The sequence below is a fragment of the Pan troglodytes genome, chromosome 4 (genome assembly GCF_028858775.2).
Source record: "Pan troglodytes isolate AG18354 chromosome 4, NHGRI_mPanTro3-v2.0_pri, whole genome shotgun sequence".
NCBI classification, from domain to species: Eukaryota; Metazoa; Chordata; class Mammalia; order Primates; family Hominidae; genus Pan; species Pan troglodytes.
In genome coordinates this window covers 11,636,988-11,663,617 of record NC_072402.2, presented here as the reverse complement: position 1 = coordinate 11,663,617, position 26,630 = coordinate 11,636,988, and the positions used below count along the sequence as shown (strand labels likewise).

The 26,630-nt window shown below is 45.0% G+C and overlaps 1 protein-coding gene and 1 pseudogene across 7 annotated transcripts in view; both read left to right on the top strand.

Moving 5' to 3' along the window:
• Nucleotides 1-24,896, top strand: part of CTNND2 (catenin delta 2) — a 933,574-nt gene extending 908,678 nt beyond the window's left edge. For 6 of the 7 annotated variants that reach the window (XM_001147603.6, XM_009448799.4, XM_009448800.4 and 3 more), the window contains 4 exons: nt 4,757-4,883; nt 9,187-9,318; nt 15,582-15,655; nt 23,710-24,896. In XM_001147603.6, coding sequence (XP_001147603.3) covers nt 4,757-4,883; nt 9,187-9,318; nt 15,582-15,655; nt 23,710-23,970 — 594 coding nt within the window. In that variant the 3' untranslated portion in view covers nt 23,971-24,896. The remainder of the gene's footprint in view (nt 1-4,756; nt 4,884-9,186; nt 9,319-15,581; nt 15,656-23,709) is intronic. The other variant, XM_016952954.3, reaches the window with a different exon arrangement.
• Nucleotides 6,538-8,816, top strand: LOC134810033 (uncharacterized; annotated as a pseudogene).
• Nucleotides 24,897-26,630: the final 1,734 nt, after the last annotated feature.

Sequence of the window (26,630 nt, the reverse complement as noted above, 5' to 3'; positions counted from 1 at the left end):
GATTACAGGCGTGAGCCACAGCTCCTGGCCTAAAAAAAATGTTTTTAATCGTTCCCATACATAAGTAATGGACACATACATTGTTGAAATATCTTCCATCCTGAACGTGTTTTTGGTAAGACTGCTCCTCCTCTGTGTTTGCCTCCACCCTCCGGAGGATTTCAGAGAACCCCACAGAACTCCAGTGGAGACATTTTCTCCTGCGGTGATACCTACCTACCACCCCCACCCTTCCCTAAGGAGGCATTTATTTGTAACTTACACCCTTCATCTCTCATCACCTCAGCTGTCACAATCACCCAAGCCTCCTGGGACGACCATCATTACCTGGACCCCTCGATCAAAGGCTCTGAGCAGCCAGTTATCCCCCATATATTCCACCTGTCTTCTGTCCACCTCCCATTTCTTTTCCCTCTTTAACCTGTGGTTAAAAATCAGCAAAATTGGCCGGGCACAGTGGCTCACACCTGTAATCCCAACACTTTGGGAGGCTGAGGCGGGCAGATCATGAGGTCAGGAGATCAAGACCATCCTGGCCAACATGGTGAAACTCCGTCTCTACTAAAAATATAAAAATTAGCTGGGTGTGGTGGTGCATGCCTGTAATCCCAGATATTCGGGAGGCTGAGGCACGAGAATTGCTTGAACCCAGGAGGTGGAGTTTGCAGCGAGCCAAGATCACGCCATTGCACTCCAGCCTGGTGACAGAGCGAGACTCCGTCTCAAAAGAAAAATAAATAAATAAATCAGCAAAATCCCCTGTGTCCGTTTCGCAAACCTCTTCTGCTCATCTCCTGTCAGCCCTGAGGACACAGCCCCCCAAGCCCCCTCCTCGAGGGCTGTTTAATTTCCCACCCACCCTCCCTCCCTTGTGTCCCACCCTGGAGGTGGAGCAGACGTCCTTCTTGGAGCAGTCGTCTTTCTTGCCCCCTCCTCATTGCTCTTTTGAGAAGGATCTCCACTCTCCTCCCTCAAGAAAACCCCCAGCACCTGTGAAGTATCCTCCCAACAGCCTGTGGCCCTCATAAGCCCACCAGTACCCTGATCAATATACACTCTCCATATCGTCTCTAGCACCTACATTTTCCTCCCTACTGGGCTTAGCTTCCGTGACATTCCCTTGTCTCCCTCCAAGTTGCCTGATGACCCATCAACTCTACCCACTCCACACCTGCCTTAGGGCAGCTGACTGTGGCTGGAGAGAGGAACACACGGATGCTGACCAGTCAGCTCCTTTTTGGTTCATTGCCACAGCCTCCAGCCCTGTCCGGCACCCCGGCCACTTGCCCTGGCCAGTCAGCTCGCTCCCCACCCAACTCAAGAACCACTCCACATCCCCGTCCCCTTCCTTCCTCCCTTCCCTTTCTCTCTTCTCTCTGTTCTCTAAGCTCCAACCCTTCCTCATTCTCAGCAGATGACCTCACTTCTTCTCATTTTCCATAAGAAAATGCAAAAAAACAAACAAAAAAATCAAGAGTGAATATCCTTATCTTCCTGTCACCCCATCTACCAGTCTCTTCCCCATGTCCATGGCCACAGTCTGTTTCTGTGGGCAGTGACCCCATTGCTCACTTAATCTTATCCACCTTTCCTGTCTTGAGAATGTTCTTCCTGCCATTTTTCCCTTTCTCTCCTATGTCCCCAGGTTTTTCCTTCTCTGCATTCAGTCATTCCCATCAGCACACGAAATACTGCAATATCTTCTAGGTGATCTGTGAAAACATCTCTCCAGCCCTCACTCTCTTCAAGCCCATTTCTCCATTTCCATTTAAAATAAAACTTTGCCAAAGGCTTGTCTGTACTCACTGTCTCCCCTTCACCAATTCTCATTATCTTTTGGGACCGCTGGAGTTAGACATTTACCAACCTGACCAAAGAAAGCACTTTTGTCCCCGTCACGAGGACTTCCTTCCTCCCAGACCACCAGGCAGCTCTTGGTCCTCCTCGGTATTCGGTTGGTCTCCTTCTCCTCCTCACGCATCGCTCTTTTGGTCTTGCCTGATGCCACAGTCACACCCTCCTGATGCTCCCTGTAGTTCACTGGGTTCCTTCTTGGTCTCCTTTGAAGCTTCCCCTACTCTTTGCACCCCTCTCAATATTGGAATGTCCTCAGGCTGACTCAGCCTCTGCCTTCTGCTTTTCTTTATTTGCATTCGCTTACAGGTTTGCATCCATTCTCTTTGCTTTAAATAATATCTATATGCTGACGTCCAAAATTCTGCCTCCAGCCCTGAGATCCCAGTTTGCAGATCCTGCTTCCTTCTCTGTCCCTCTTCGGTAACCATATACGTCCCCATGAGGCAGTCCTAGTTCCACTCCCTAAAGCTGCTTCCCTCCCTCCCATTGTTCCTGGCTCAGTGAAGGGGACCTCAGGCCCCTGTGGTTCACACCAGAAGCACTGCGGTAAGGCTTGATTCCTCTTTCCCACACCAATAGCCATGCCACCAGCAAACCCTCCAGTGTGGATACCAGATCTGTACGCTTCCCACCACCAGCACCCTCCAAGCCTGGGCCATCTCTCCTCTGTCCAGGGGAGTGACCTCCCAAGCAGCTTTGCTGTGGCTACTCCTCCCCAAACTGTCCTGGACACCCAGAGCTTTCCTGTCTTCCTGGCCCCCTGCTCACGCCTCTTCAGTCCCAGGAGCCTGTTCTCACACCAGCGAAGCCGTTCCCACCCAGGGCCTTCACATCTGTTCTTCTGTGGGCTGGGAAGCCAAGATCTGGGTCACCAGGGTCTGGTTCAATTGTCATCTGCAGGTCCTTCTGCAACGTTAAGGCTCCCGACAGCACCTCCCTGACCCCACTCCACAAAATAGAGATGCCAGCATCCTCACCCCTACTTTTCTATACCCACCCCGCCCCTCCTTCCCCGCCCCCTTCCTCCTTCCCCGCCCCCTTCCTCCTTCCCCGCCCCCTTCCTCCTTCCCCGCCCCCTTCCTCGCCCCCTTCCTCCTTCCCCGCCCCCGCTCCTCTTTCCCCGCCCCCTTCCTTCTTCCCCGCCCCCTTCCTCCTTCCCCGCCCCCTTCCTCCTTCCCCGCCCCCTTCCTCCTTCCCCGCCCCCGCTCCTCTTTCCCCGCCCCCTTCCTTCTTCCCCGCCCCCGCTCCTCCATCCCCGCCCCCTTCCTCCGTCCCCGCCCCCGCTCCTCCATCTCCCCCCACCCCGCTCCTCTATCCCCGCCCCTGCTCGTCTATCCCCGCCCCTGCTCGTCTATCCCCTAATCCGGCTTGGTTTTTCCTTCCAAGCACTTGTTAGAATGCCACGTTAGTATTAATATGTTTTTTGTAACTTCTGTATTGTTTGACTTTGGGTGGCCTATTTACTTTCGAAGGCTCAAATTCTTCCTGTAGAATGCAGATAATGGTATCCATTAGTTTGGTTTTATTTCCATTAGAGTAATATGTCCAATATTACTGACATTATAGCAAAGGAAAGCAGGCACTGTCCCAGCCCCTGTTCCCACTTTACATTGGCACTTGTTGTCAATTCTTTAGCTTTTTTTTCTGATAATATTTAGACTTTTAAGGGGCTCAAAACTCTATCAAAAATCATTGAAAACATAAATAGATGAATTAATAAAGAACAAAATGCATACTCATTTCCATGTTCCTAATTCTTATTAGATACACCAAGACTAATCTTTGTGTATCTAATTCTCGTTATTCCTGTTCTACTTGACTGATAGGATAAAGCCAGAATGAGAGGTGCATGATTTTAAAAGATATTACCCAGCTTACTTACTAGGTGCTAACTGTGTGGCAAGATTCTCTGAACAATCCCAAGAGAACAAAGCATTGAGCCCCTTAAAAGTCTAAATGTTGTCAGGGGAAAAAAATAAAAAATCTAAAAGAATTGAAAGCAATGGCCTCTGTAAAGGAGGATTTGGGGGTGGAGCAGGTGACTGCTTTTCTTTGCTATAATGTTAGTACTATTTAACATGTTACTTTGATAAAAATAAAATCTATTTAAAAAAGAAAAAAAGACTGGAAGGAAATACCATGACATGTTAACAGGAGTTCTCTCAGGTGGAGAGGGTGGAATTACCACCTATTTTTATTTTCTTCTTTATGCTTTGTAAATTCACAAAATAATCTGTGATATATTTATGCGGTTTTTATAAGGAAAAATAGTATAGATGCTTTCTGTATATTAACTAGATGTCAGAAGCCTAACGGAGGCTTGGTAGGATGCATTTTGAATATGCTCTATATTGAAAAATATCATTCCTGGAGCAGACCAGCTTGGAGACAGGCGGGGGTGGGCATTTGGGGCTGGAAAGGACACAGGCAGGTAAACGGGAAGGGAGGACGCTGCCCTGGATTCTGGTTGCCAACAGATAGGTCCTGGGAGCAAAGGGGTAAACCCTTGTGGAAAATCTTGAGGCAGCAGAAGAGGGAGCCAGGCAGAGCTGGAACCAGGTTGGCAAAAAATAGACAGTTTCCGGGTCCCCTAACATTCTGAGCATCGTATTTTCATCGAAGTAGAAGCTTCTGACCAGAGCGGGTTTGTAAAGGGACCATTTATTCAACATTCATGAAGGAAAGCAGGCCCTACCCGCCAGGCTGTCTGGAGGGAAGGAGGTGTGTCTTCATTCACATTTGGCTCTGTTCACCTCCATGAGAGCGCAGAACTTCAAGAACCTCTTCTGACACACCATAGAAATATTATGCAAATCCAGATACTTGGAACTTAAAAATGTCCGGAGGTGAAAAATCACTCTGTCTTGCCCATCTAACAGGAGCGTGCTGTGTTTTGCAGGATGGATGGTCACAATACCACTTTGTAGCCTCGTCTTCAACCATCGAGAGGGACCGGCAAAGGCCCTACTCCTCCTCCCGCACGCCCTCCATCTCCCCTGTGCGCGTGTCTCCCAACAACCGCTCAGGTAAGAGGCTGCCGTGGCTAGCCAGCCAGGCTTTATTTCTCGTTGAGCAAAGACCCTCCTTCCCAGTCCCTGAGCCAACCCGTACTCAGAGGAGAGCCTTCCATTCAGACCTTCGCTAGAAGTAGGAAATGAATCTGTTCTTTGTACTGTGGTGGCCACTCTGTGTTTTGTATACACAGACTCAGAGCAAATCTCCTTCTCTAACAGGTTCTTATGCATGACATGCATGTAATGAACCTGAATTCAGGAGGAACGAGTATAAAGAAAACTGTCATGTGTCTGCAAATCCGGGGTTTCCGTGGACAATTCTTGCAACTTAAAATAGTTTGAGTTGGCCTGGCGAGGTGGCTCATGCCTGTAATCCCAGCACATTAGGAGGCTGAGGCAGGCGGATTGCCTGAGCTCGGGAGTTCGAAACCATCCTGGGCAACATGGCGAAACCCCGTCTCTAGTAAAAATACAAAAATTAGCCAGGCATGTTGGCACACGCCTGTAATCCCAGCTACTCGGGAGGCTGAGGCAGGAGAATCACTTGAACCCGGGAGGCCGAGATTTCAGTGAGCGGAGATCGCGCCACTGCACCCCAGCCTGGGTGACAGAGTGAGACTCCGTCTCAATAAATAAATAAATAAATAAAATAAAAATAGTTTGAGTTGCATTTTGTCATAATTGGGATAAAAAGTTGAGGAGACCAAATGTGCTTTCTTCCTTCAGTGTGATATACATTTGACACATAGCACTGATGCTTTCATAACTGTTCCACATCTAATTGGCTTTTTATTATTAATGATAAACCGGCAGATGCCACTGATAAATTATTATCGTAGCCAACTATAACTTCCATGTCATTCCATTTAATTTTTTTCTAATTTTGTCACATTCCTATTGCTTAAATTTTGAACTTCTTGTATTCGTAAAAATACTTGATTTTTATACCCTTTTTAATTCACGTTAAGGAATGCCAAAAATCAGAGGAAAGATGAAAGGCAAATGTGAACACACCATTTAGTAATATAAATGGCATAAATTTGCTGTTTTCCTCACAGTTTAGTTTTTAAAACTTTTATTTTGATTTCTGCATTTTGATTTTGTTCTGAGAGTGAAAGATGGATAACAAGTTATATGCACCCACACAGATGACAGCTATGTAGGCTCTTATTTATGAAAGCTTTCTTCCTACTCTTCTCTGCCCTCTCCCTGCTGAGGAAATCCTATTCTCTGAAATGACACCTGGGAGGACCTGGTAGAGAGCATTGCCCAGCAAAGTGGTCTCCCTACCCGCGAGAATGATGGTTGCAGAACTCCACGCCAGACTTTACTGTCAACATGATGAGAAATCAATGGCCAATATCTGACTGAAATAAATGGCCCGCTCCTAGCTCTGTGAAAGCTGATCCTTCTAGTGTACTGTCGTTGCTTATCACATTTAGCCCAACCCTGGGTGACGATCAGGAACCCCCTGTACCTGTGGAAACATCCACCCATCTCAGAAGCATGGAGGTGGCCTCTTAGGCCTCTTATTTCTGTAATTCCAGCAGGCTTAAAAAGATAAAGCGCATGGAGTGTGGGAAGCATATGGATGGTGTCTTTTGGAAAGCAGTAATTATTAAGAATTACAGTGAGCCAATCAGTGTTATGAGAATGAAACGACATGATGGATCGGCAAGGGCTGGAAGAGAGAAGCAGCCTTTTCTCGCGAGCAGGCAGGGCTGTGTTCACCCAGCCATGCAGCCAGTGCGCTGCCTCAGGATTTCCTAGGCGAGGCACATCCAGACACCTAGTAAACACTTGTTTGCGTGATTTGATTTTTCCCAGAACTTAATCCTGATTTACCGGAGACTTGGAGCACCGCTGAGTGTGAGGTCTCAGGAGATAATTACACACTTGATGTGGTTTAATAAACACCACCATCTGGGCAATATTGGATTCTAATTTTAAAAGCTGTGGTCAACAGGCTTTAAAATATTGTCCCTTCGTGATTGTGTGGCAGTAACTCATAAAAGGCTAACCTTTATTAGGGAAGACCCAGAGGCAAAAGGGCAAAGGCAGGAAGAGAGACTTTCCTGGAAGAGAAAGATGGTGAACCAAAGAGAAGGGGGCAGCAGGTGGAAGAGGTGAGTGAGGCACCAGCGAGCAGACAGGAACTGGATGCAGAGCCCAGTTGAGTGACAGGGCTTGCTAAGGACTCAGTTGTTCTTGCAGAGGTTCCCCTCTCCAAGCAACAGAACCCCAATCTTCATAAGACACAGTGGCTGCCCCTCACATCTCCCCAGATTCACATTCGGGACAGAGATGGCCCATGTCCCAGCCTTTGTCCTCTCCCCTGGAACCTCTCTTCCCTCACAGCAGAGCCTGGGCATTCTCTCCACCTACACAGGGTCACTGTGGGTCAAGGAGGTTCAGTCCTTGATCAAGTCATTGCAGCTCCAGGCTTGTCCTACAAGTGATGAAGGTGCTGCAGCTGTCTGAGCTGCGTGGTTTTCTTCCCTGTCTGCCATTGCGTTTGTACCCAGGACTTCTGGCCAGCTGGCATTGGGTGGGGTTCCAGCCTCAGTATTTTTTTTAAAGGATTCCAGGTAATGAATTCTAATAGGCATCCAGGATCCAAAACCCGTGATGGCTTCAAGAGCTGAGCATTGAGGCGTGATTTTATTTTGATAGGTTTGAGAGGGTGGCAACAACCCATGTTTATCTTCCCAGCACTTGGCTATGACGTCTGTTGGGCACTTCTACCTCTCATTCTACTTTATTTGGACATCCATTTCGTCTCTCGATTGAGAGCTGCACAAGTTCAGGAAGAGCCACGTGATCTGCATGTCTGCCTTGCACAGTGGCTAGCACAGGAATTTGTACATAGAAGATACTAAGGGTGACAAACTGAGTCACATGACTCAGTGACATGAGAGGTGCCTTGGGGGACCACAGACCCAAGGAGCAAAGGGACCCTACAGAGGGTGTGAATGATAAGCTCGAAGGTAAACTGAAGTTTGGCTGGGGAGGAGCTTTGACACTAGCAAAGAAAAGAGAGATTTATCCTAAAAATCAGAGTGCTCTAGGGATTCCTAGCCTTAATAGTCACCAAGTACGCTCAGTAAATATGGATTCTGAAGCCCGTCACTGAAAATTCAGACTCAAAAGGTCCAGGATGGGCTCTGGGCATCCATAAATTCTCAAGTGAGTGTTGAGGGTAAACAAGGCTCTGAAGCACTGCCCTGGGCTATGGGAGCTGGGGAGAGCTTCCTGACAGAAGGACACGGCACCTGAGCTCCTGTGGAGCTGGACACAGCTGCAGGTGCCCACAGGGTGGGGTGCGCGACCAGCTGCCCCCTCACCCAGACGCATGGCTCCTGCCAACCTCTCCCAGTGCCCCTCTGCACTGGCAGGAAGGTTGAGTTGCTGCCAATCCATTCAGTCACTCATGAAAATTCAACCTCCTTTTACTGACTTCCTTGCCTCTGAGTTCAGCTTTTCCTCTCTTCTAGTACCAGTTTTTTAAGGACTCCTGGAATTTCCCAGGAGGATCCTCCAATTACAACCCAGCACTTTAGAAATGGGTGTAAGAGGAACGGCAGGGCTCAGCCTCCCAGCCAGACAGGCAGTGAGTGGCTGAGGTGTAAGGAGGGCCTCAGAGATTATTGGGGTGTTTACGCAAAAAGCTGGAGCAAGAATGCCCTAGTAGGAACTAGAGCTGCCTCCATGCCCCTCCCCAGCCCACCCCAGCCACAGACAAAGAAGGTCTTTGTGGGCTTGGTTATTTCTGCCCCACAAATCATCCTGTGTAGAGAGCTGTTTCCTCTGACTTTTTTAAAGGCAGTTTCTAGGTGACTCAGTGTTTAAGTAAAACTGCATTTATTTTAATCAAGGATTAGTCAATATCAGTAATAGATCTTCTGAAACACATCTAATTAAGGAAGGGAGCGTGGGAAGGAAAGGGAAGGAAAAGAGAAGAGAAAGGAAGAAACCAAGAGCAGTCTCATTCCTAAACTGCCCCACACACCTTGGGCAGGTCACGTCCCCTCCATGATCTCTCTCTGAGGAAGATGGCCCCAGGATGTGGTCCCCAGTTGCCAGCCTCCAAATCACATGCCCTCTAACTATGAAGCGTCAGTTGTCACAGGTGAGGGAATGGGGCAGGGACAAGAGCCAAAACTGCCAAAAAATAAAAATTAAAAAGAAAACCCATCAGGTCCTCACGTAGGCATTGAGATGCAGGACCATGCATAGTGAGGACCCTGACTGTGTGGAAGGCACACACGCTGTGGGATGAGATGCAGAAAATCCCCCTTTTGATTTCTTTATGTAGCAAGTGCCCCAGCTTCACCTCGGGAAATGATCAGCCTCAAAGAAAGGAAAACAGACTACGAGTGCACCGGCAGCAACGCCACCTACCACGGAGCTAAAGGCGAACACACTTCCAGGAAAGATGCCATGACAGGTGAGCGCCCCTCGCGCGCCCCCTCCTGGAACTTGGTGGCTTGACCCGCGACAAGGCAGAGATATGGGACATCAGGCTTCACGGGGCTGGCTGCGCTTGGCTGCTGAGCAGGACTTAGCAGCTGTCCAGTCACTTGAGAGCTTGATAATGATGATTTCCAAGAATTGGGACTAAGAATAGAGGCATAACTAAGATAAAATGTTTTCTACCCATGTTTTATCGGTCATTTCCTGTTGTTTGCCCAGCTCATAATATTCTTTCAAATTAGAGAGAATATTCCCACATATTTCTTCCTCATTGACATCACCCACTGGGGAGGGGACTCGATGGAGGCAGTGTAGTTAGGCCCTGTGCATTAGGAATGGAGGGAACTGAAAAGAAGGTGGAAGGGGAGGGAAGGGGAGGGGAGGGGAGGTGGGGAGGGGAATAGAGTGGGGAGGGGAGGAGAGGGGAGTGGGGAGGGGAGGGACGGGGAACGGAAAGAGGAAGGGCAGGAGGAGGATTTAAGGGGAACCCCATGAAACTGCTGTTGAGATATTTTCCCCTCTTGCCATGATACAACCTCTTACCGTGACATACCCCAAAGAAGCTTCCTTAGAGCTGATGACTGCAGATTCCCTGGGGAGGCATTCATCTTTCACGCTCGTCATCCCTCACGATCTCAGTCACAGCCATTGCCTTCCTTTCTCATCAGCCAAGACTCTTTGGAGGCCAGAATTGGTACAATGGGTACCTGTCCCTGCCCCCTCCACTGTGCCATGCCCAGCCCATCTGATAACAGGGCTTACCCTTAAGTCACTGTATAGTCTGTACGTCTTGAACACTCTGTACATGCTTCTGTTGAGGCACTCACAGCCCCCTCCGAGCTCTCCATACCTCACCCTCTCCCTGGATGGCCCTCCTCCAAGAAGCAGGATGTGGGCTCTGGCTGTAGAGGGAGTTATACCTTAAAAGCAAAGCTGCCGGAGCCCTGAGGACCTTTCAATGGGGACCCCACACCCTCTTTACCACATGGGCATGGAGATGGGTCCCTGCTGAAAATAGGCTATGAGGAAGAGCCTTTAATAGAACAAGGCCAGGTTAGAGCATTCATAAAGCTGGGGCACAAAGGGTGCCGTGCAGACACTGAGACCCTCTTAGGAGAGGAATCTGAAGAGCAGGAGGCAGTTCTCTAGTAGTATTTAGGTGTAGACTGGCAGGGAAGCAGAGCAGACAAATTGGATGATTTATTAAAATGCCTTCCAAACCAGGACAGCGAAGATAAATTTTTCTAATAGCAAATGCATTTACCCCAGTGGCAGTGTTTTCCGTGTTAACTCTGCTCAGCTGCATAAAGAAAACTATAATAAACAGATGTTTCTTATCCCTGCCCCCAGGAGCACATTCTGCCTCCATGTGCAGACCCTACAAGGGAACACCTCAGCGCTGCTCCTGAGATGTTTCCTGAATGGGAGAACTTAACTCATTGCATGGACTCTAGGTTATTATTCACTTCACTGTTTCCCTCCTTACATGTTGCCGCATAGATGAACAGGAACAAAGAAAGCTGTGAATCTGAATTCTGAGTCCCTGGAGTCTAGACATTCGGCAGAGGATCCCATTTGTACTGATTATGCTGAGCTAGTCATGACACCAAATTCAACTGACCCATTCAATGTGCAGTTATCGTTGCCCTGGGTAGCCACATCACCAGCTGTCTGGGATGATACAGTGAGATTAAAGAACAGTTGTGAGATCGACTGCATTATTATTAAGTTTCATGTTTCTCTTTAACTCTCTTGCCCAAGAGAATCATTCAAAAGGCCTTCAGGTGTGGGTGTGCATGTTTATGTCAAAACAGTTCCAATGGCACATAATTGTGCCCTGGACTCAAAATAAAATAAAACATAAAATTTACTATGTTTCTGATATTTAATCTTCTTAGAAAATGGCAGGGATCTTGACAATTTCAGTGTATGTAATTCTTCAAACTTATTTAGAGGCTTAAACAGCTTTGCTCTAACTTACTTAAAAATGCAATTCAGGAGTACAGTCTCAATCATGTAGCAAGCCAGAAAGAACATTGAGATCTTTATTGAATATTATGTGTATATAGGGAAGTTCCTCTAAAGCCAGTGAGTGCTATGTAAACGCCGATTGTTATTATCACAACAATGATGGTGGTGGTGGTGGTAGTGAGGGTGATGGAGGTGATGGTGGGATAGCAGAAGTGAGGATAGTGGTGGTTTGCCACTTTCAATAGTGGTATGAATAAGTCCCCAGCCAAGCCAGGTGGAAGCCAGTCTTTCACACATTGATGGGGATATTGAGTTTCCAACCCCCACCTTGCAGGATGTTAGCAAATGCCCATCATTCCAGGGTTTACTTGCAAAATCAGATTTATTGTGGCCCCAACATCAAAAGCAATGCTTTTTCTTGTTCAAGAACAAATCTACGGGACACTTAAAGTTCGGTGCATTGAAAGATAACCTGAAAAACTGCCATCTTCCTTGTTTCATTCCCTGCCAAGAAAACATTCCCTCTGATATGAAAACCACAAGGGAAGCTTCACCCTCCAAATGCAGCCTATGAGGGCTGGAAGTGCAAACATCTCTTTGATGGAGCTGTCATCTCTTCTGCTGAGCTCTTAGAAGTTCAGATCCATCTAGGTGTTTATTCCAGGCTTCCCCCACCCTCCTTTTCTGGATTCATTTTCTAGCTTGGATGAAGCCTCATAAAATTCTTCTCTCCTAAGTGTTTCTCTGCCACTGGAGAGCCCTGAGAAATCCAATTGGCTATTCATTCAGGCACGCCGGCTTCCACAGCGAGTTCTTGCAGCCCGGCATGCCTGGGAACCTCACGTGTTCAGTTCACCTCAAGAAAGGGCTGCAGCATCCCAGCAGCTCCACTGCCTGATTTTTAAATTCACCTGGAGGTTTTCCCTTCCCATCTGAACTTCCCACATACCCTTTCATCCAATGGTCTGTTTGTTTTTGTCAGTGTCTTTCTTATGCCATTTATTTATGTATGTATTTATTTATTTATTTATTTATTTTTGAGACGGAGTTTCACTGTGTCGCCCAGGCTGGAGTGCAGTGGCGCAGTCTCAGCTCACTGTAACCTCCACCTCCTGGGTTCAAGCAATTCTCCTGCCTCAGCGTTTCGAGTAGCTGGGATTACAGGCACCAGCCACCACGCCCGGCTAATTTTTATATTTTTAGTAGAGACAGGGTTTAACCATGTTGGCCAGGCTGGTCTTGAACTCCTGACATCAAGTGATCTTCCCGCTTCATCCTCTCAAACTGCTGGGATTACAGGCATGAGCCACCACACCCGGCCTCTTATGCCTTTGAAAGTCGTTCTAGTCTTCAATGTGTTGATTCAGTTGGAAATTGGGTATTTGGGGGCTGTTAGAAAAATAGAAAGGCATTCTTCTGTGAGTCCACTATTAGCTCGGTCATATGAGGGCAGAGCCTCTGTGAATTCCTCTGCCTCACGTGTCTGTAAAGGTAATTCAGTCTCAGCTATGGTCTCGTTTAAACGAGTGAGGGGAAAGAACTTCCAGTATTAACATCCTAGGCTCAGAAGCCACAAACTGTGCCTCGTGCTTTTAAGATTCCTCTGATGACAGCGTCTCAGTGTCTGTTTATGATTTCACAACAGGGAGGGAGGCCAAGACTGCCATAGTGCAAATGTTCTAAAAAATATATGCATTTAATTCTGAGCAACAGAAAAAACAAAATTTCACCTTATTCCTCAAGTGACATTTTCTATCAGCAAATTATAGCTCTGAAGGCAGATTTATCTAAGGTTTACCCATTTATTCATTCAGCAAATGGGGCACTTACTCTATGGGTGTCCACTGAGGCCAGGCGCTGTGCCAGGTTCTGAGGATACATACAGAGGTAGCAGCAGGACAGACTGTTTCTCTCTCAAGGGCCTTCTGCTCTGGAAGAGGAAGGCAGACAGTACATAAGGTAAACAGTATAACAAGTTCCCAGCAAGATGATACTGCACTGTGTTTAGTAGGAAGAAGAAACTGATCAGGGTAATGAGATGGGGGTGCAGGCGGAAGGGGTTACTTCACTTGACGTGGGAGGAGGAGACATTTGAAGTCTGAGGGAAGCGAGTTCCAGAGAGAAAGATCAGCAAAGACAACCTCACCGAAGCTAAACAAGTTTGGCCCGCTCTGAGGAAGGAGGGTCGGCAAAGCTGGGACTCCTTTAACAGGAGGAGAGGAGGGAGAAATGTGTTAGGATTTTAGGCAGGAAACAAACCTTGCAGGGCCTCATGGCCATAGTGGAGAGCCGTCTCAGGGTGAAGGGCATTGGAGCATTACAAGCAGAGAAAGAGACAGAACCCAACTTGTGTTACAAAGACAGCATTCTAACTGTTGGTAACAGGGTGGATGGAGGAATCAGGCTGGGCAGAGTGGAAGTTGGGCCTTCGAGGAGGATTTGGTAGCAATGGTCCAGAGAGAGATGGTGGTTTGCACCATAATACAGAGACAGGAGTGACATGCATTCAACCAGAGAGGATAACAGAATGGTCTTTAAAATGGAAAAATGGACTTTCGGCTCTCACTTTCTAAGCTGAATTCTCCAGGAGGAATTTTATTGCACAGCTGTAGTGAACTCTTAGGTAAAAAATCATGGGTGGAGTGAACTTAGACCTTGAGAGGTTATACTGACCTTTCTCATGTGGCCTATAGGTAGAGTGATCCTACCTCATTATCCCCTAAATACTGGAAGCAAACAATGAGCCCTTCCTAGTTTTAGAGTGTTTTATACCCCACTGACACTAGACAGCATTTTCCAAAGCTTTTTTAAAAAAAAATTTATGAATACATAATAGTTGTACTTACTTATGGGGTCCATGTGATTTTTTGATACAAGTATACAGTGTATAACAATCAAATAAGGGTAATGAGATACCATCACCTTAAACATTTATTATTTATGTTAGGAACATCCCAATTCCATTATTCTAGTTGTTCTGAAATATACAATAAATTACTGTGAATTATGGTTGCCCTATGGTGCTATGAAACACTAGATCTTTTCTCTTCTAACTGTATTTTTCTACCCATTAACCATCCCCTCTTATTCCTCTCTCCCAACTCCACTTCTCAGTCTCTGATAACCATCATTCTACTGTCCATCTTCATAGATCAATTTTTTTTAGCTTCCGCATATTCCACATGTGCGTGAGAACATACAATATTTGTCTTTCTGTGCCTGGCTTGTTTCACTTAACATAAATCACCTCCAATTCCACCACGTTGCTGCAAGTGACAGGATTTCATTCTTTTTATGGCCAAATAGTACTCTATTGTGTACATATACCACATTTTCTTTAACCATTCATCTGTTGGTGGACACTTGGGTTGATTCCACATCTAGGCTATTGTCAACAGCGCTGCAATAAACATGGGAATGCAGATATCTTTTGATACACTGATATCCTTTCTTTCTAATATACACCCAGCAGTGGGATTGCTAGGTGATATGGTCATTCTACCAAAGATTTCTTGAACCATGACCCTTCAGCAGCTGTGAAGGGAGTGGTGGCCTGTGCCCTTCCTCTGAGTGGGTGGCTTGAGCTTCAAGGGTTTCCCATAAGGAAGTGGGCTAATAGGCCCCCTCTCTGGGCCTTCAGAAGCTGCTGGCAACTAGAGGAGACCTTCATCTCTTTCGTCTAGACGACAGGCAAGCCAGACAACAGAGTGGGATCCTCCCTCTGCATCTAGTTTGATTCCAAAGCCGCAGGCTTCCAGATACATGGGGGACATGCAGGCAATGCCCCCTGCCCGTCCTTTGGGTCTGTAAGAAATGAACTGTCTGAAAGATGATCAAGCACTTCTGTGAGCTCAAATTAGAAATTTTATTCTTGTCACTCTCCGGCTAAAAGCTAAGCTGCTGATACAGACTCCTGCATGCTTCAGTGCAGGTGACAAGCCTTTATTACCTGCCAGTTTTCACCAGAAAAGAAGGCCATAAAACTTACAAAATGACCATCTGTTTGCAGCATCTGCCCTGACCCTGTCTGTGATGTGAACATTATTGCAAGCGGCTGACATGCTGTGGGGATTTTCTAGAATAACTGTTCTCCTTTTTTAATATCTGTATGTAAAATGAAGTGTTCAGGGCCAAAGAATGTCTTCTACTTGGAATGGTCCCCAAGAAAACAAGCTTTGTTAGGGCAAGAACTTGCTTCAATAACAACTATTCCTTATTTGGAATGTTGTTTTCTTTGCTAAACTTTTGTTTTCCTTTTGCTTTTAGCTCAAAACACTGGAATTTCAACTTTGTATAGGAATTCATATGGTGCGCCCGCTGAAGACATCAAACACAACCAGGTAAAGTAAATGCAACACGTTTGTATTTCCTTTTCAATGTGACTCATGTGAAATAACCTGGAATTTTAAACATAAACTTTCATCCAACATACATAAAGAACTGAAAAAGAAGGCAACGTCCCCTGAGGCCCTCTCCTCACGCCTGTTGCAGCGTGTGTGTGTCTGTGTGTGTGTGTGTGTTGGACTCGGCAGAACAGCCTCAAATGTGCAAACGGCCTTTGAACCTCGTGCTTGATCTGGTGCAGAAAGCAAGTATTCTGCTATGGTGCAAAACTAAAAGAAACCCCCAAATAGACAACTGTAAGATGTCACTAAATAGGAATTGTCTAATTACTGGACAGAGATGGAGTAGCTCCTGTAACCCTGCAAATGCATTAGGAAGGAAGCATTCATTATACATGATCACTACCAATAAAGGAGACACAGCAAGTTCAATAGAGAACTTGTAAAAGAACACATAAATAAGTTCTATTATTCTGCAATACATGAAATGCATTGTAGTGTCTTGCTACTCAAAGTCTAGTTGGGGAACCAGCAGCATCAATGTTACCCAGAATCTTGTTAGAAACACAGGAGAGATTCTTCTCTGGCTCCTAACCCTAACCCGTCCAAGATTTTCTGCAGCACAGTTGCATTCTAATTAGATGCGCTTGTGTGCACATTCAGGTTTGAGGAGAACTGAACAGTAGATTCTTTTTATTATTATTATTATTTTATTTTTATTATTATACTTTAAGTTCTGGGGTACATGTGCAGAATGTACAGTTTTGGTACATAGGTATACACGTGCCACGGTGGTTTTCTGCACCCATCAACCCGACATCCAAATTAGGTATTTCTCCTAATGTTATCCCTCCCCTAGCCCCCCACCCCCAGCAGGCCCCAGTGTGTGATGTTCCCCTATGTCCATGTGTTCTCATTGTTCAACTCCCACTTATGAGTGAGAACATGCAGTGTTTGGTTTTCTGTTCTTGTGATAGTTTCCTGAGAATGATGGTTTCCAGCTTCATCCATGTCCCTGCAAAGGACATGAACTCATCCTTTTTATGGCTGCATAGTATTCCATGGTATATATGTGCCACATTTTCTTTATCCAGTCTATCATTGATGGACATTTGGGTTGGTTCCAAGTGCTTGCTATTGTGAATAGCGCCACAATAAACGTACGTGTACATGTGTCTTTATAGTAGAATGATTTATAACCCTTTGGGTATATACCCAGTAATGGGATCACTGGGTCAAATGGTATTTCTGGTTATAGATCCTTGAGGAATCGCCACACTGTCTTCCACAATGGTTGAACTAATTTACACTCCCACCAACAGTGTAAAAGCGTTCCTATTTCTCCACATCCTCTCCAGCATCTCGTTTCCTGACTACTTTTTAATGATCGCCATTCTGACTGGTGTGAGATGGTATCTCATTGTGGTTTTGATTTGCATTTCTCTGATGGCCAGTGATGAAGAGCATTTTTTCATATGTCTGTTGGCTGCATAAAAGTCTTCTTTTGAGAAGTGTCTGTTCATATCCTTTGCTCACTTTTTGATGGGGTTTTTTTTTCTTGTAAATTTGTTTAAGTTCTTTATAGATTCTGGATATTAGCCCTTCGTCAGATGGATAGATTGCAAAAAATTTCTCCCATTCTATAGTTGCCTGTTCACTCTGATGATAGTTTCTTTTGCTGTGCAGGAGCTCTTTAGTTTAATTAGATCCCATTTGTCGATTTTGACTTTTGTTGCCATTGCTTTTGGAGTTTTAGACATGAAGTCTTTGCCCATGCCTATATCCTGAATGGTATTGCCCAGGTTTTCTTCTATGATTCCTATGGTCCTGGGTCGTATGTTTAAGTCTTTGATACACCTTGAGTTGATTTTTGTATAAGGTGTAAGGAAGGGGTCCAGTTTCAGTTTTCTGCATATGGCTAGCTAGTTTTCCCAACAACATTTATTAAATAGGGAATCTTTTCCCCATTGCTTGTTTGTGTCAGGTTTGTCAAAGATCAGAGGGTTGTAGATGTGTGGTGTTATTTCTAAGGCCTCTGTTCTATTCCTTTAGTCTATATATCTGAACAGTAGATTCTTAAGGAACCAATCAGAGAGAGAGAGAGAGAGAGTATATGTGTGTGTTACTCTGCAAACATTTATTGAAGGCTCATTTTCTCTGGCTCTGCAGGAACTATAAAAGCCAAAAGACACAGTTGTTCCCCCTCGTTGATCAGAAACTTCATACATCTCTCCTTCCCATGGTGGGCATCAGCCCACTCCATGTGCAGCACTCTGGAAAACATATGGTGTTGCCTGTGACCCCCTGGTGAATGGCTTGGCCCCCATGGCCTATTTGATGTGTTGCTAACATCTAATCAGCCTCTCCTCAGTTCTAGTATTTGCTAAAAGCAAAGAAGCCAATGACTAAATAAATAGGGTCATGAGCTGTAGACACCAGGTCACCAGGGAGGCCGCAACTATTCACTTGCCAACCTGCCTCCATAAAGGCAAACAGAAACAAAATGTATTAGAAATGCCAACTTCATTTATGGAAATCAATCATGCTTCTTGCAGCAAATATTATGAAATTCTGGATGTACAGTAAGCAGATTATTGCCAATTATTACAGATTCTTGTCAGGTTGTAATAGGACCATGATTTTGCCGCCAAGAGTGTGAGATTCATCTTGAGTCCCCTCAGGTAGAGAGAAGCTCCTCATTGGAACCAACTCCCTCTGCACCAGCCTTCCTCTCCCGGGAGTTGGCATTGAAGAAACGCCCTGACATGGCCAGGGGTCTCTGGCATCTCACAGAGTGGCTGCAGTAGGTTCCAAAAGACTGCTTGCCGTCTAGATTTAGAGGACAGTCTATAACAGCTCTAAGGGGCACATTCTTTTTATGTAAGCAGATCCCGAGCATTTAAGCAAATGAGAATTAATGTGCTAAGATGGCATCCTTGCCATGAGTGAACACCACCTAGCCATAGCCTTTCTCCCAGAGGTCTCCAGAATGTGCTTGACTCAGTCTCAGAGTGAAACACCAAGGCCACTGGGCCTCAGGCAAATGTTGCTAAAATCCACCCTGGATGGAGAGCAAGCTCCGCATCTCTCGTCAGGACCGAGGCATTGCAGGCAAGCCCCCGGCAGAGCTGAGTCCTATCTTCATAGCTCAGGACCACCATCATTCCCCGTAAGGGACCAGCCAAGGGAAGTGGATAATTGGATCATTCTATCTTAGCCTAACATCCATTTTTAAATGTCCACCAAAGAGAGGGTTCCCCCCTCTCCCCAAAAAGTATTTCCAAGGAGATCATAATGACACTCCATTGAACTTGGAGAGGAAGGAAAGAAAGCATTTTACTTCTTTTAGACTATGTTATAGGAATAAACCTTGTCTTCACTTGCAGTTTTCTTTCTTGGGGACTCAATAAAGTGCAACCATCCTAACCCTTCAAAAGACATGTTTTCACCCTCTTCCGGTTGGGAGTCCTAGAGAGGACTCATAAACAGTATCCCTGACTTGGATTCTCTGGCCATAGAGGTGTAACCAACCATTCTAGGTGGAATGCTTTCATGTTGGGAGCTTCCCTGGGCCAAAAGTTACCCCAGAACTTTGCGCCTGGAACAGTTTCACCAGGAGGGATCCTCCAGGGTTTGGTCAGTTTCAGCATCGAAGCTTGTCCTCTGCTGAGCGCTCCTGTCTCCTGGGTGGCTCAGTCACCAGCCAGGTCTCACAGGCTTCACACTGGGTAGTGACTGAGCTTATGGGGAAGCAATTCATGGAGGGAAATCAGTTTCAAGTGGATCTCCAAGATAAGGCAAAAGACAGTGAGAGCTGAGAAAGAGACGCCTGCACCAGACACATGGCCACACGCGGGTGCTGCTCCTGTGACCTGGGACTCAGGCACATTTTCAGTGAACTCTGAGCTTAAAGCCTCCTAGAAGAAACAATCAGTAGTATAAAACACAGTTCGTGATCTTTGGTTTGAATGTCTGAGGTCAACGGGTTACAGACATCACTTTAAGACTTAACTGACTAGGCGCAGTGGCTAATGCCTGTAATCCTAGCATTTTGCGAGGCCGAGGCAGGCAGATCGCTTGAGCTCAGGAGTTCAAGACCAGCTTGGGCAACATAGCAAAACTGTGTGTCTACAAAAAATACAAAAATTAGCTGGGCATGGTGGTGTGTGCCTGTAGTCCCAGCTAGCTGGGATGCTGAGGCAGGAGGAAGGCTTGAACCTGGAAGGTGGAGGCTACAGTGAGCCATAATTGCACTACTGCACTCCAACCTGAGTGACAAAGCGAGACCCTGTCTCAAAAAAAAAAAGACTTAACTATGCATACTTTCCAAACATCCTTTTGAGCTTCTACCAGTCCACCCCATAATTACAAAGAGAAATATCATGTTGAACGGTATCTATCTAGCTGACAACAGGATTTTTGTTCAGGAACTAGAAACAAAGAGCTTTGCTGTTTTGATGACCAATATTTAAATGATAACAAAACCGGAATCTTGAGTTCCTTCCTGGTGTCCTTAGTTCCACTGTCACGTGAGCAGGCCAGTTGTAATTGTCCGCAGAAATGAGGAAGACGAGATCCCAGGAGGATACGTGTTTCCTTCAGTCCCCCAGCCAGGAAGAGGCAAATACTCATCTTGGTTCTTCTGTCTTCCTGTCCCATTTTTTTTACCTCTGTGCCAATGGTTCTCAAATTGGAGCATGAGCCAGAATTCCCCAAAGGGCTGTTAAAGCACAGATTGCTGGGGCCCATCGCCAGAGGCCCTGATTCAATAGGTCTGGAGTGGGACCCAGTAATCTGCATTTCTAACAAGTTCCCAGGTGATGCTGATGCTGCTGGTCTTGGGATTATGCTTTGAAGACCACTGATACTTCATATCTGGCCTCCTTCATTTTCTGTGAACACTCTGAGTCTTTCTATGAACACTCTGAGACATGGAAAAGTTGGAAGAGCTATACTGGGCTACTATTTCCCTTGTGTTCAAAATAAATCCAGTTTCCTGGCAAATTCATTAAGGAATAAACCCAAAGAAGTCTTTTGTCATTATGCTAACAGAGTTGGAAGGTGTCATGACACTATCCTTCATAATTTAGAGTGAATATTCTACTGTTGAGGAAAAAGTTCAGCAAAGATGACTTGGTAGAAACAGAAGCCATGGAACAGAGCGCAGAGAGCATGAGCATATTGACCCTGGAGTGAGCTGCTGGTCACCACCCCTTTCCAAAACAAGATGCAGTGTTAAGGCAAAGAAGGCAAAAGCTTCGGGCTTGCGTATTCCTGGGCTTCTCTAGACCATAACAGACACCCAGATTCAGAAATCCCCTCTGCTCTATTGGGGCATCATTCTACATCCCTCATCCAAATCTGGCTGATGCAAACTGTGCAATTTTTAATGCATTTATTTTTAGGTCTTATGTGAGGAGGGCTTTGGGAGGGGTCATTTCATCAGCCAGATTTTCAACTGTCAGATATTCCCTTAAAGTTTAAAATGCAGCCAATATTCCTCCACTGTGGATGTGTTTCACCAGCAAACGTCCATACCACAAGAGCAAATACCACAAGACGTCCATACCACAAGAGCAAATACCACAAGATACCACAAGAGCAAATACCACAAAAATGTCCATACCACAAGAGCAAATACCACAGTGAGCAAATTCTGTCTCTCCGGGTGCAGCAGTGTCACGTGTCACCTGTGACAGTTCATTTGTACACACTTTCGGGACTGGGGCACCAAACCTCAGAAGTGATTGGTGTGGGATTTTATGAACAGTACAGATGAATGGAAGAAGTTAATTCTCTGGGGTAAGAGGCTGAAAAAGCTGATACCCAGCTCCAAAATGTTCACCAACCAGAGAGAACATGACAACAGTCAAAACAATTTGAACGAGGTTGTGCAAAAGAACCAAAAAAATGAAAGCAGAAGCCACTTTGGAGGAGAGCTATAACCCTTGTGAGTGACTCCTCCTGAAGATGTCCCTGTCCCCTGCACTGCCTTCCCTGGCCCCCAAAAATGCATAAGAAAACACATCGCTTCTTGGTCTCTTTTGTCCACCGACTTTCTTATCTTAGAACCTAGAGTCAGCTCCTTGAGGCCTGTCCTCCAAGGTTTGGCCACCTTGGCTCTGATGGGACTGGGCTAGGTTGGTAGAACACCTGGGTTTTACAGTCAGCCAGCCGTATGTTCCAGTTCCTGTTCACAACACCACTAGCTATGACGTTTTGGAGAAGTTTCTTAACTTCTCTGTGCTTCAGTTTTCTCATCTATAAGGTGGGAGTTTGCTTGAGGGATGGATAGATGGATGGATTGGTGGGTGGATAGGAAGACAGACAGATGATAGATTATAGATATTGATGTAGACAGACACAAACACACATAAATATTTATGACTACTGGAGTATTAAAGAATTTGCTAAATGTTGAATAGGGTGCCCTGCTGAAAAAGAAACACAGCAAATCTAGTTCCCTCCCTGTGTAATTTTTCCAAACTTCTAGATTCTGAGCCTTTGCATGTCTTGCACTTGGAAAACAGCCCTGTGTTGGAGTGGAGTTCAGCAGCGCACAAGCAGAGCTCTTCAAAGAATAGCAAAGGGCACCCCAACCTAGCAACGCAGTCCAGTAGACCTGGACTTAGCAGTATTTAATTGCAGATGTTGCACATTCATTCCAAATGTTCCTCTCATCCTTTGTTAGCTCTCAGGCTAACAAAGGTTTATCCTCTATGGACTTTTGGACTTCTGTAGGTAGACAGAAACCTCATTCATTCAGCTACCACTAACTAGACACGTGGGACATCCTAGACAGCTGCTGTGATGAAGTTCACCACTTCTTTGAAGATCAGGTTGATTACTAGTATAAATCAATGACATATATAAGAGGGAGTTTCACTTACTTGAGAGAAGAATTATGTGTAAGCCTTTAAAAGCATTCATTTACACACAACGTGCTAATTACAAATCATTATCTATTAACTAAGACCAATTTCTAGAGAACGTTTCCGTGCTGAACTTTAGTTAAATTAATAGGGAGTCACTGAGTCCACCCAAAAGTGATCAAACGGTATTTCTTTAAGAGTGTTTAATAATTCACACCAGACCTCCTCCCCAATTACTGCACATTAGCAGAGCTTTGTGCATCCCGGTATGCACTTGCTGTAGGGTTAACCTCACCCTATACCTTGGGAGGTTCTGCTCATTTCAGGGGCAGGTGCTTGAAAAGGGACCCCAGGGACTAGAACAGATACAAATGCACCAATGTTTATTGCAACATTATTTACAGCAGCTAAAAGGTAAAAATAACCCAAGCGTCCATCAACGGATGAATGGATAAATAAAATGTGGTCTATGCATACCATGGACTATTTTATTCTTATATGTATACAATCATGGGGTGCAAGTGCAGTTTTGCTACTTTGAGGTAAAGTCATGGCCTTCACTGCATTCATCAGTGGAGCAATGCACATCATACAGTGGAATATTATTCAGCCACAAAAACGGATCAAGGTCTGCCATATGCAACACCATGGATGGACCATGCAAACTTTATGCTAAGTGAAAGAAGCCAGTCGCACAAGGACAAACACTCTCTGCAGTGCCTATATTAGGCAGATTTCTAGAGACAGAAAGTAGAATGGTGCTTGCCGTGGGCTGAGAGAGAGGGGAGGAGGAATTACATTTAATGGGCACAGAGTTTCTGTTTGGGATGATTTAAAAAGTGGTGGAAACGGATGGTGGTGATGGTTGCACAACACTGTGAATGTTCTTAATGCCACCTAATTAATCTTACACGTCAACATTTCTTAAAGCAAGCTGTTTTATGTTAATGTATATTTTGCCATGATAAAGATTATGTAGAATGATAGCACGTGGACCTAGGATCCAATTTTCAAAAGGAAAGCCAATGACAGTTGGCAGTTTTGGAGAAGCAGGGCCACAGTGGTGAATGCCTGGATGTACACAGCCTCTTCTTTGAAGGAGAGTTGGGTGCCGGGGCAAGAGGCAGGCTGAGTCAAAGGAAACCAAGTAACCCAGTGTGGCTCTTCTTTCCCGTTTAGGTTTCAGCACAGCCAGTCCCACAGGAGCCCAGCAGAAAAGATTACGAGACCTACCAGCCATTTCAGAATTCCACAAGAAATTACGATGAGTCCTTCTTCGAGGACCAGGTCCACCATCGCCCTCCCGCCAGCGAGTACACCATGCACCTGGGTCTCAAGTCCACCGGCAACTACGTTGACTTCTACTCAGCTGCCCGTCCCTACAGTGAACTGAACTATGAAACGAGCCACTACCCGGCCTCCCCCGACTCTTGGGTGTGAGGAGCAGGGCACAGGCGCTCCGGGAACAGTGCATGTGCATGCATACCACAAGACATTTCTTTTTGTTTTATTTTTTTCTCCTGCAAATTTAGTTTGTTAAAGCCTGTTCCATAGGAAGGCTGTGATAACCAGTAAGGAAATATTAAGAGCTATTTTAGAAAGCTAAATGAATCGCAAGTTAACTTGGAAATCAGTAGAAAGCTAAAGTGATCCTAAATATGACAGTGGGCAGCACCTTTCTAGCATGAGCTGTAGAGTAACGAGAAGTGCTTTATACTGAACGTGGTTGATGGGAGGAGAGACGAGGCATTCGGGCCAGTGGGGCGTGAGGGTTATCGTTAAGCACAAGACACAGAATAGTTTACACACTGTGTGGGGGACGGCTTCTCACGCTTTGTTTACTCTCTTCATCCGTTGTGACTCTAGGCTTCAGGTTGCATTGGGGTTCCTCTGTACAGCAAGATGTTTCTTGCCTTTTGTTAATGCATTGTTGTAAAGTATTTGATGTACATTACAGATTAAAGAAGAAAAGCGCGTTGTGTATATTACACCAATGCCGCCGTGTTTCCTCATCTATGGTTCTAAATATTGCTTCAATTTCAAACTTTTGAAAGATGTATGGATTTCCAGTTTTTCTTTTCTTTACTTTCTCCCAGTATGTTTTAACAAAAAAAAAAAAACAGGAAAAAAGGAATATTTAGCAGTATTGTTCGTTCTGATATGTGAATTTGTTTGTGACAACTAAACAAGGCATTCAGCAGTTTCTGACAATTAACATACATCATTCCACACTCCTTGTCAACAAAGTGCTTTTTCACTGCCTAAAATTTTAGATGTAGATATTTGAAATAGATTTTTTTCATTTATACCAGTTTTCTTTATGATGATACAGTGTTAAAAGAAAATAAATTACAATTGATCTGTCATCCATATTTGCTAAGAATGTCTATTTCCAAGGACCTATATCTTACAAAATACACATTCTTGCTTGTGTGTCTGTGCGTGTGGGTGTATGTATGTCCACGTACTAGAAAAATGACCTGTGTGAGATTTTATTTTGACAGAAGCTATTTCATTTGCTGTTCATCTTGTACAAACTTTGTTTTTGGTTTTTTAGTATAAATGTACATCGGTTTGTTCCTTTTGTACTGTATCTATTCTTCTGACCATCTAGTGACTCAGGATATTAGGCCAGTTGAAGTGGAGTTATAGGATTTTCACACATTCACGCATACTTGGATATCAACCCTCTCTACAGGTCCGTTTCCTTACACATTTTATCCCCTCAAAACACGATAAACCATGGCCAATTCAGTTTCACTTTGGGGCCAATTACTTGAAGTATCCACAGAAAATGTAAACTGCTCGCCTTATTCCCCCAAACTTTTTGTTCATGTGGCAGGGAGCAGTACACAACTATGGAATAGATTATTAAAACTGAACTTGAAGCTAACGTTAGAATAGTGGTTAACAGAGCTAAGAAATAAGGCTAACCATCGAAAAGAACATGGGCCGCGGGTAAACTAGCTTTGCTCTTTAGATGCAAGTGGCTGAGGCCAATAGGTGCCTAGTAAATGTTAACTGTTCTTGGAAAAAATAAAAACATAAGTAACAAAAGAAATTGGCTGCCATCGTCCTTTTAAACTGGCTTCCCTTCATGATACATAGTTTAATTCAGCTCCAAGTCTCAAGTAAATGGTTCTTTCTCCAAATTTAACAACAATCAAATGATAGTCAATTCACGGATAGTTTGGGAAATGAAAAGTTAACTTTCAGAATAGAGCAGTAGACAGAAATGTATGTGTGAATTATGTACTAGTTGGCCATACAGGACTCCACATTTCTGGATTCCCTCACAGGAATGCTTCAGACCCTCTAGAGAGAGAGAAACATGGCACATTGAAGACAGGGTTTCCACTTCATCTGTATCATACAGTGCAACAGTAAGGAGAATGTGATATGGACATGACTTCCCTATCACATAAGGGCTGGCTTAGCCTTTCCAGAAGGAAGCAATAGGACTCATTCTCTGGTTGGAGTTGTGCCACAGAATTAATGTGCTATGGAATTCCTCCTCCTAGTAGAAACTGTATATTTTCTTTATGATTTTTGAGTCTTAATGCATGCCCTACATTTGTGACTCATGAAGACCAAGGATGTCTTTGCATCCCATAATTCTTTGAGAGCACATTGTGCCAGGCTGTGATTAGCTGACTCAGCTAGGAGCCTCCAGCATCAGAAGGAGAGATAGTGGGAAAAATTTAAAAGTGTTTGTAATTATTCAAGCCAATCCGTTTTTCCTTTTTAGGCACATATACAAATAGATTGAGGATAGATATAGACAGAGAGAGAGAGAGATGACAAATAGATAATAAAGAGCTATAGATAGATGATAGATGGTGGATGGATAGGTAGATGGAGGTAGGTAAGTCAATAGATGGGGACTTACTTGAACTGTGAAATAGCCTAAAGCCCCCACAGGTTCTCTTGGCAAAGAAGGTTGGTCAGCCAGTGATTTATTATTTGTAACATGGGATGTATTGGATAAAAGCCCCAAGTGACAAGAAACCTTTGTTTTGGCTTTGATTGTCCTGAAAGTAAGTAAGGCCCCCTCCCACAAGTGGCTGTGTCTTGCATCTACAAGAGCCTCCAGACCCTGA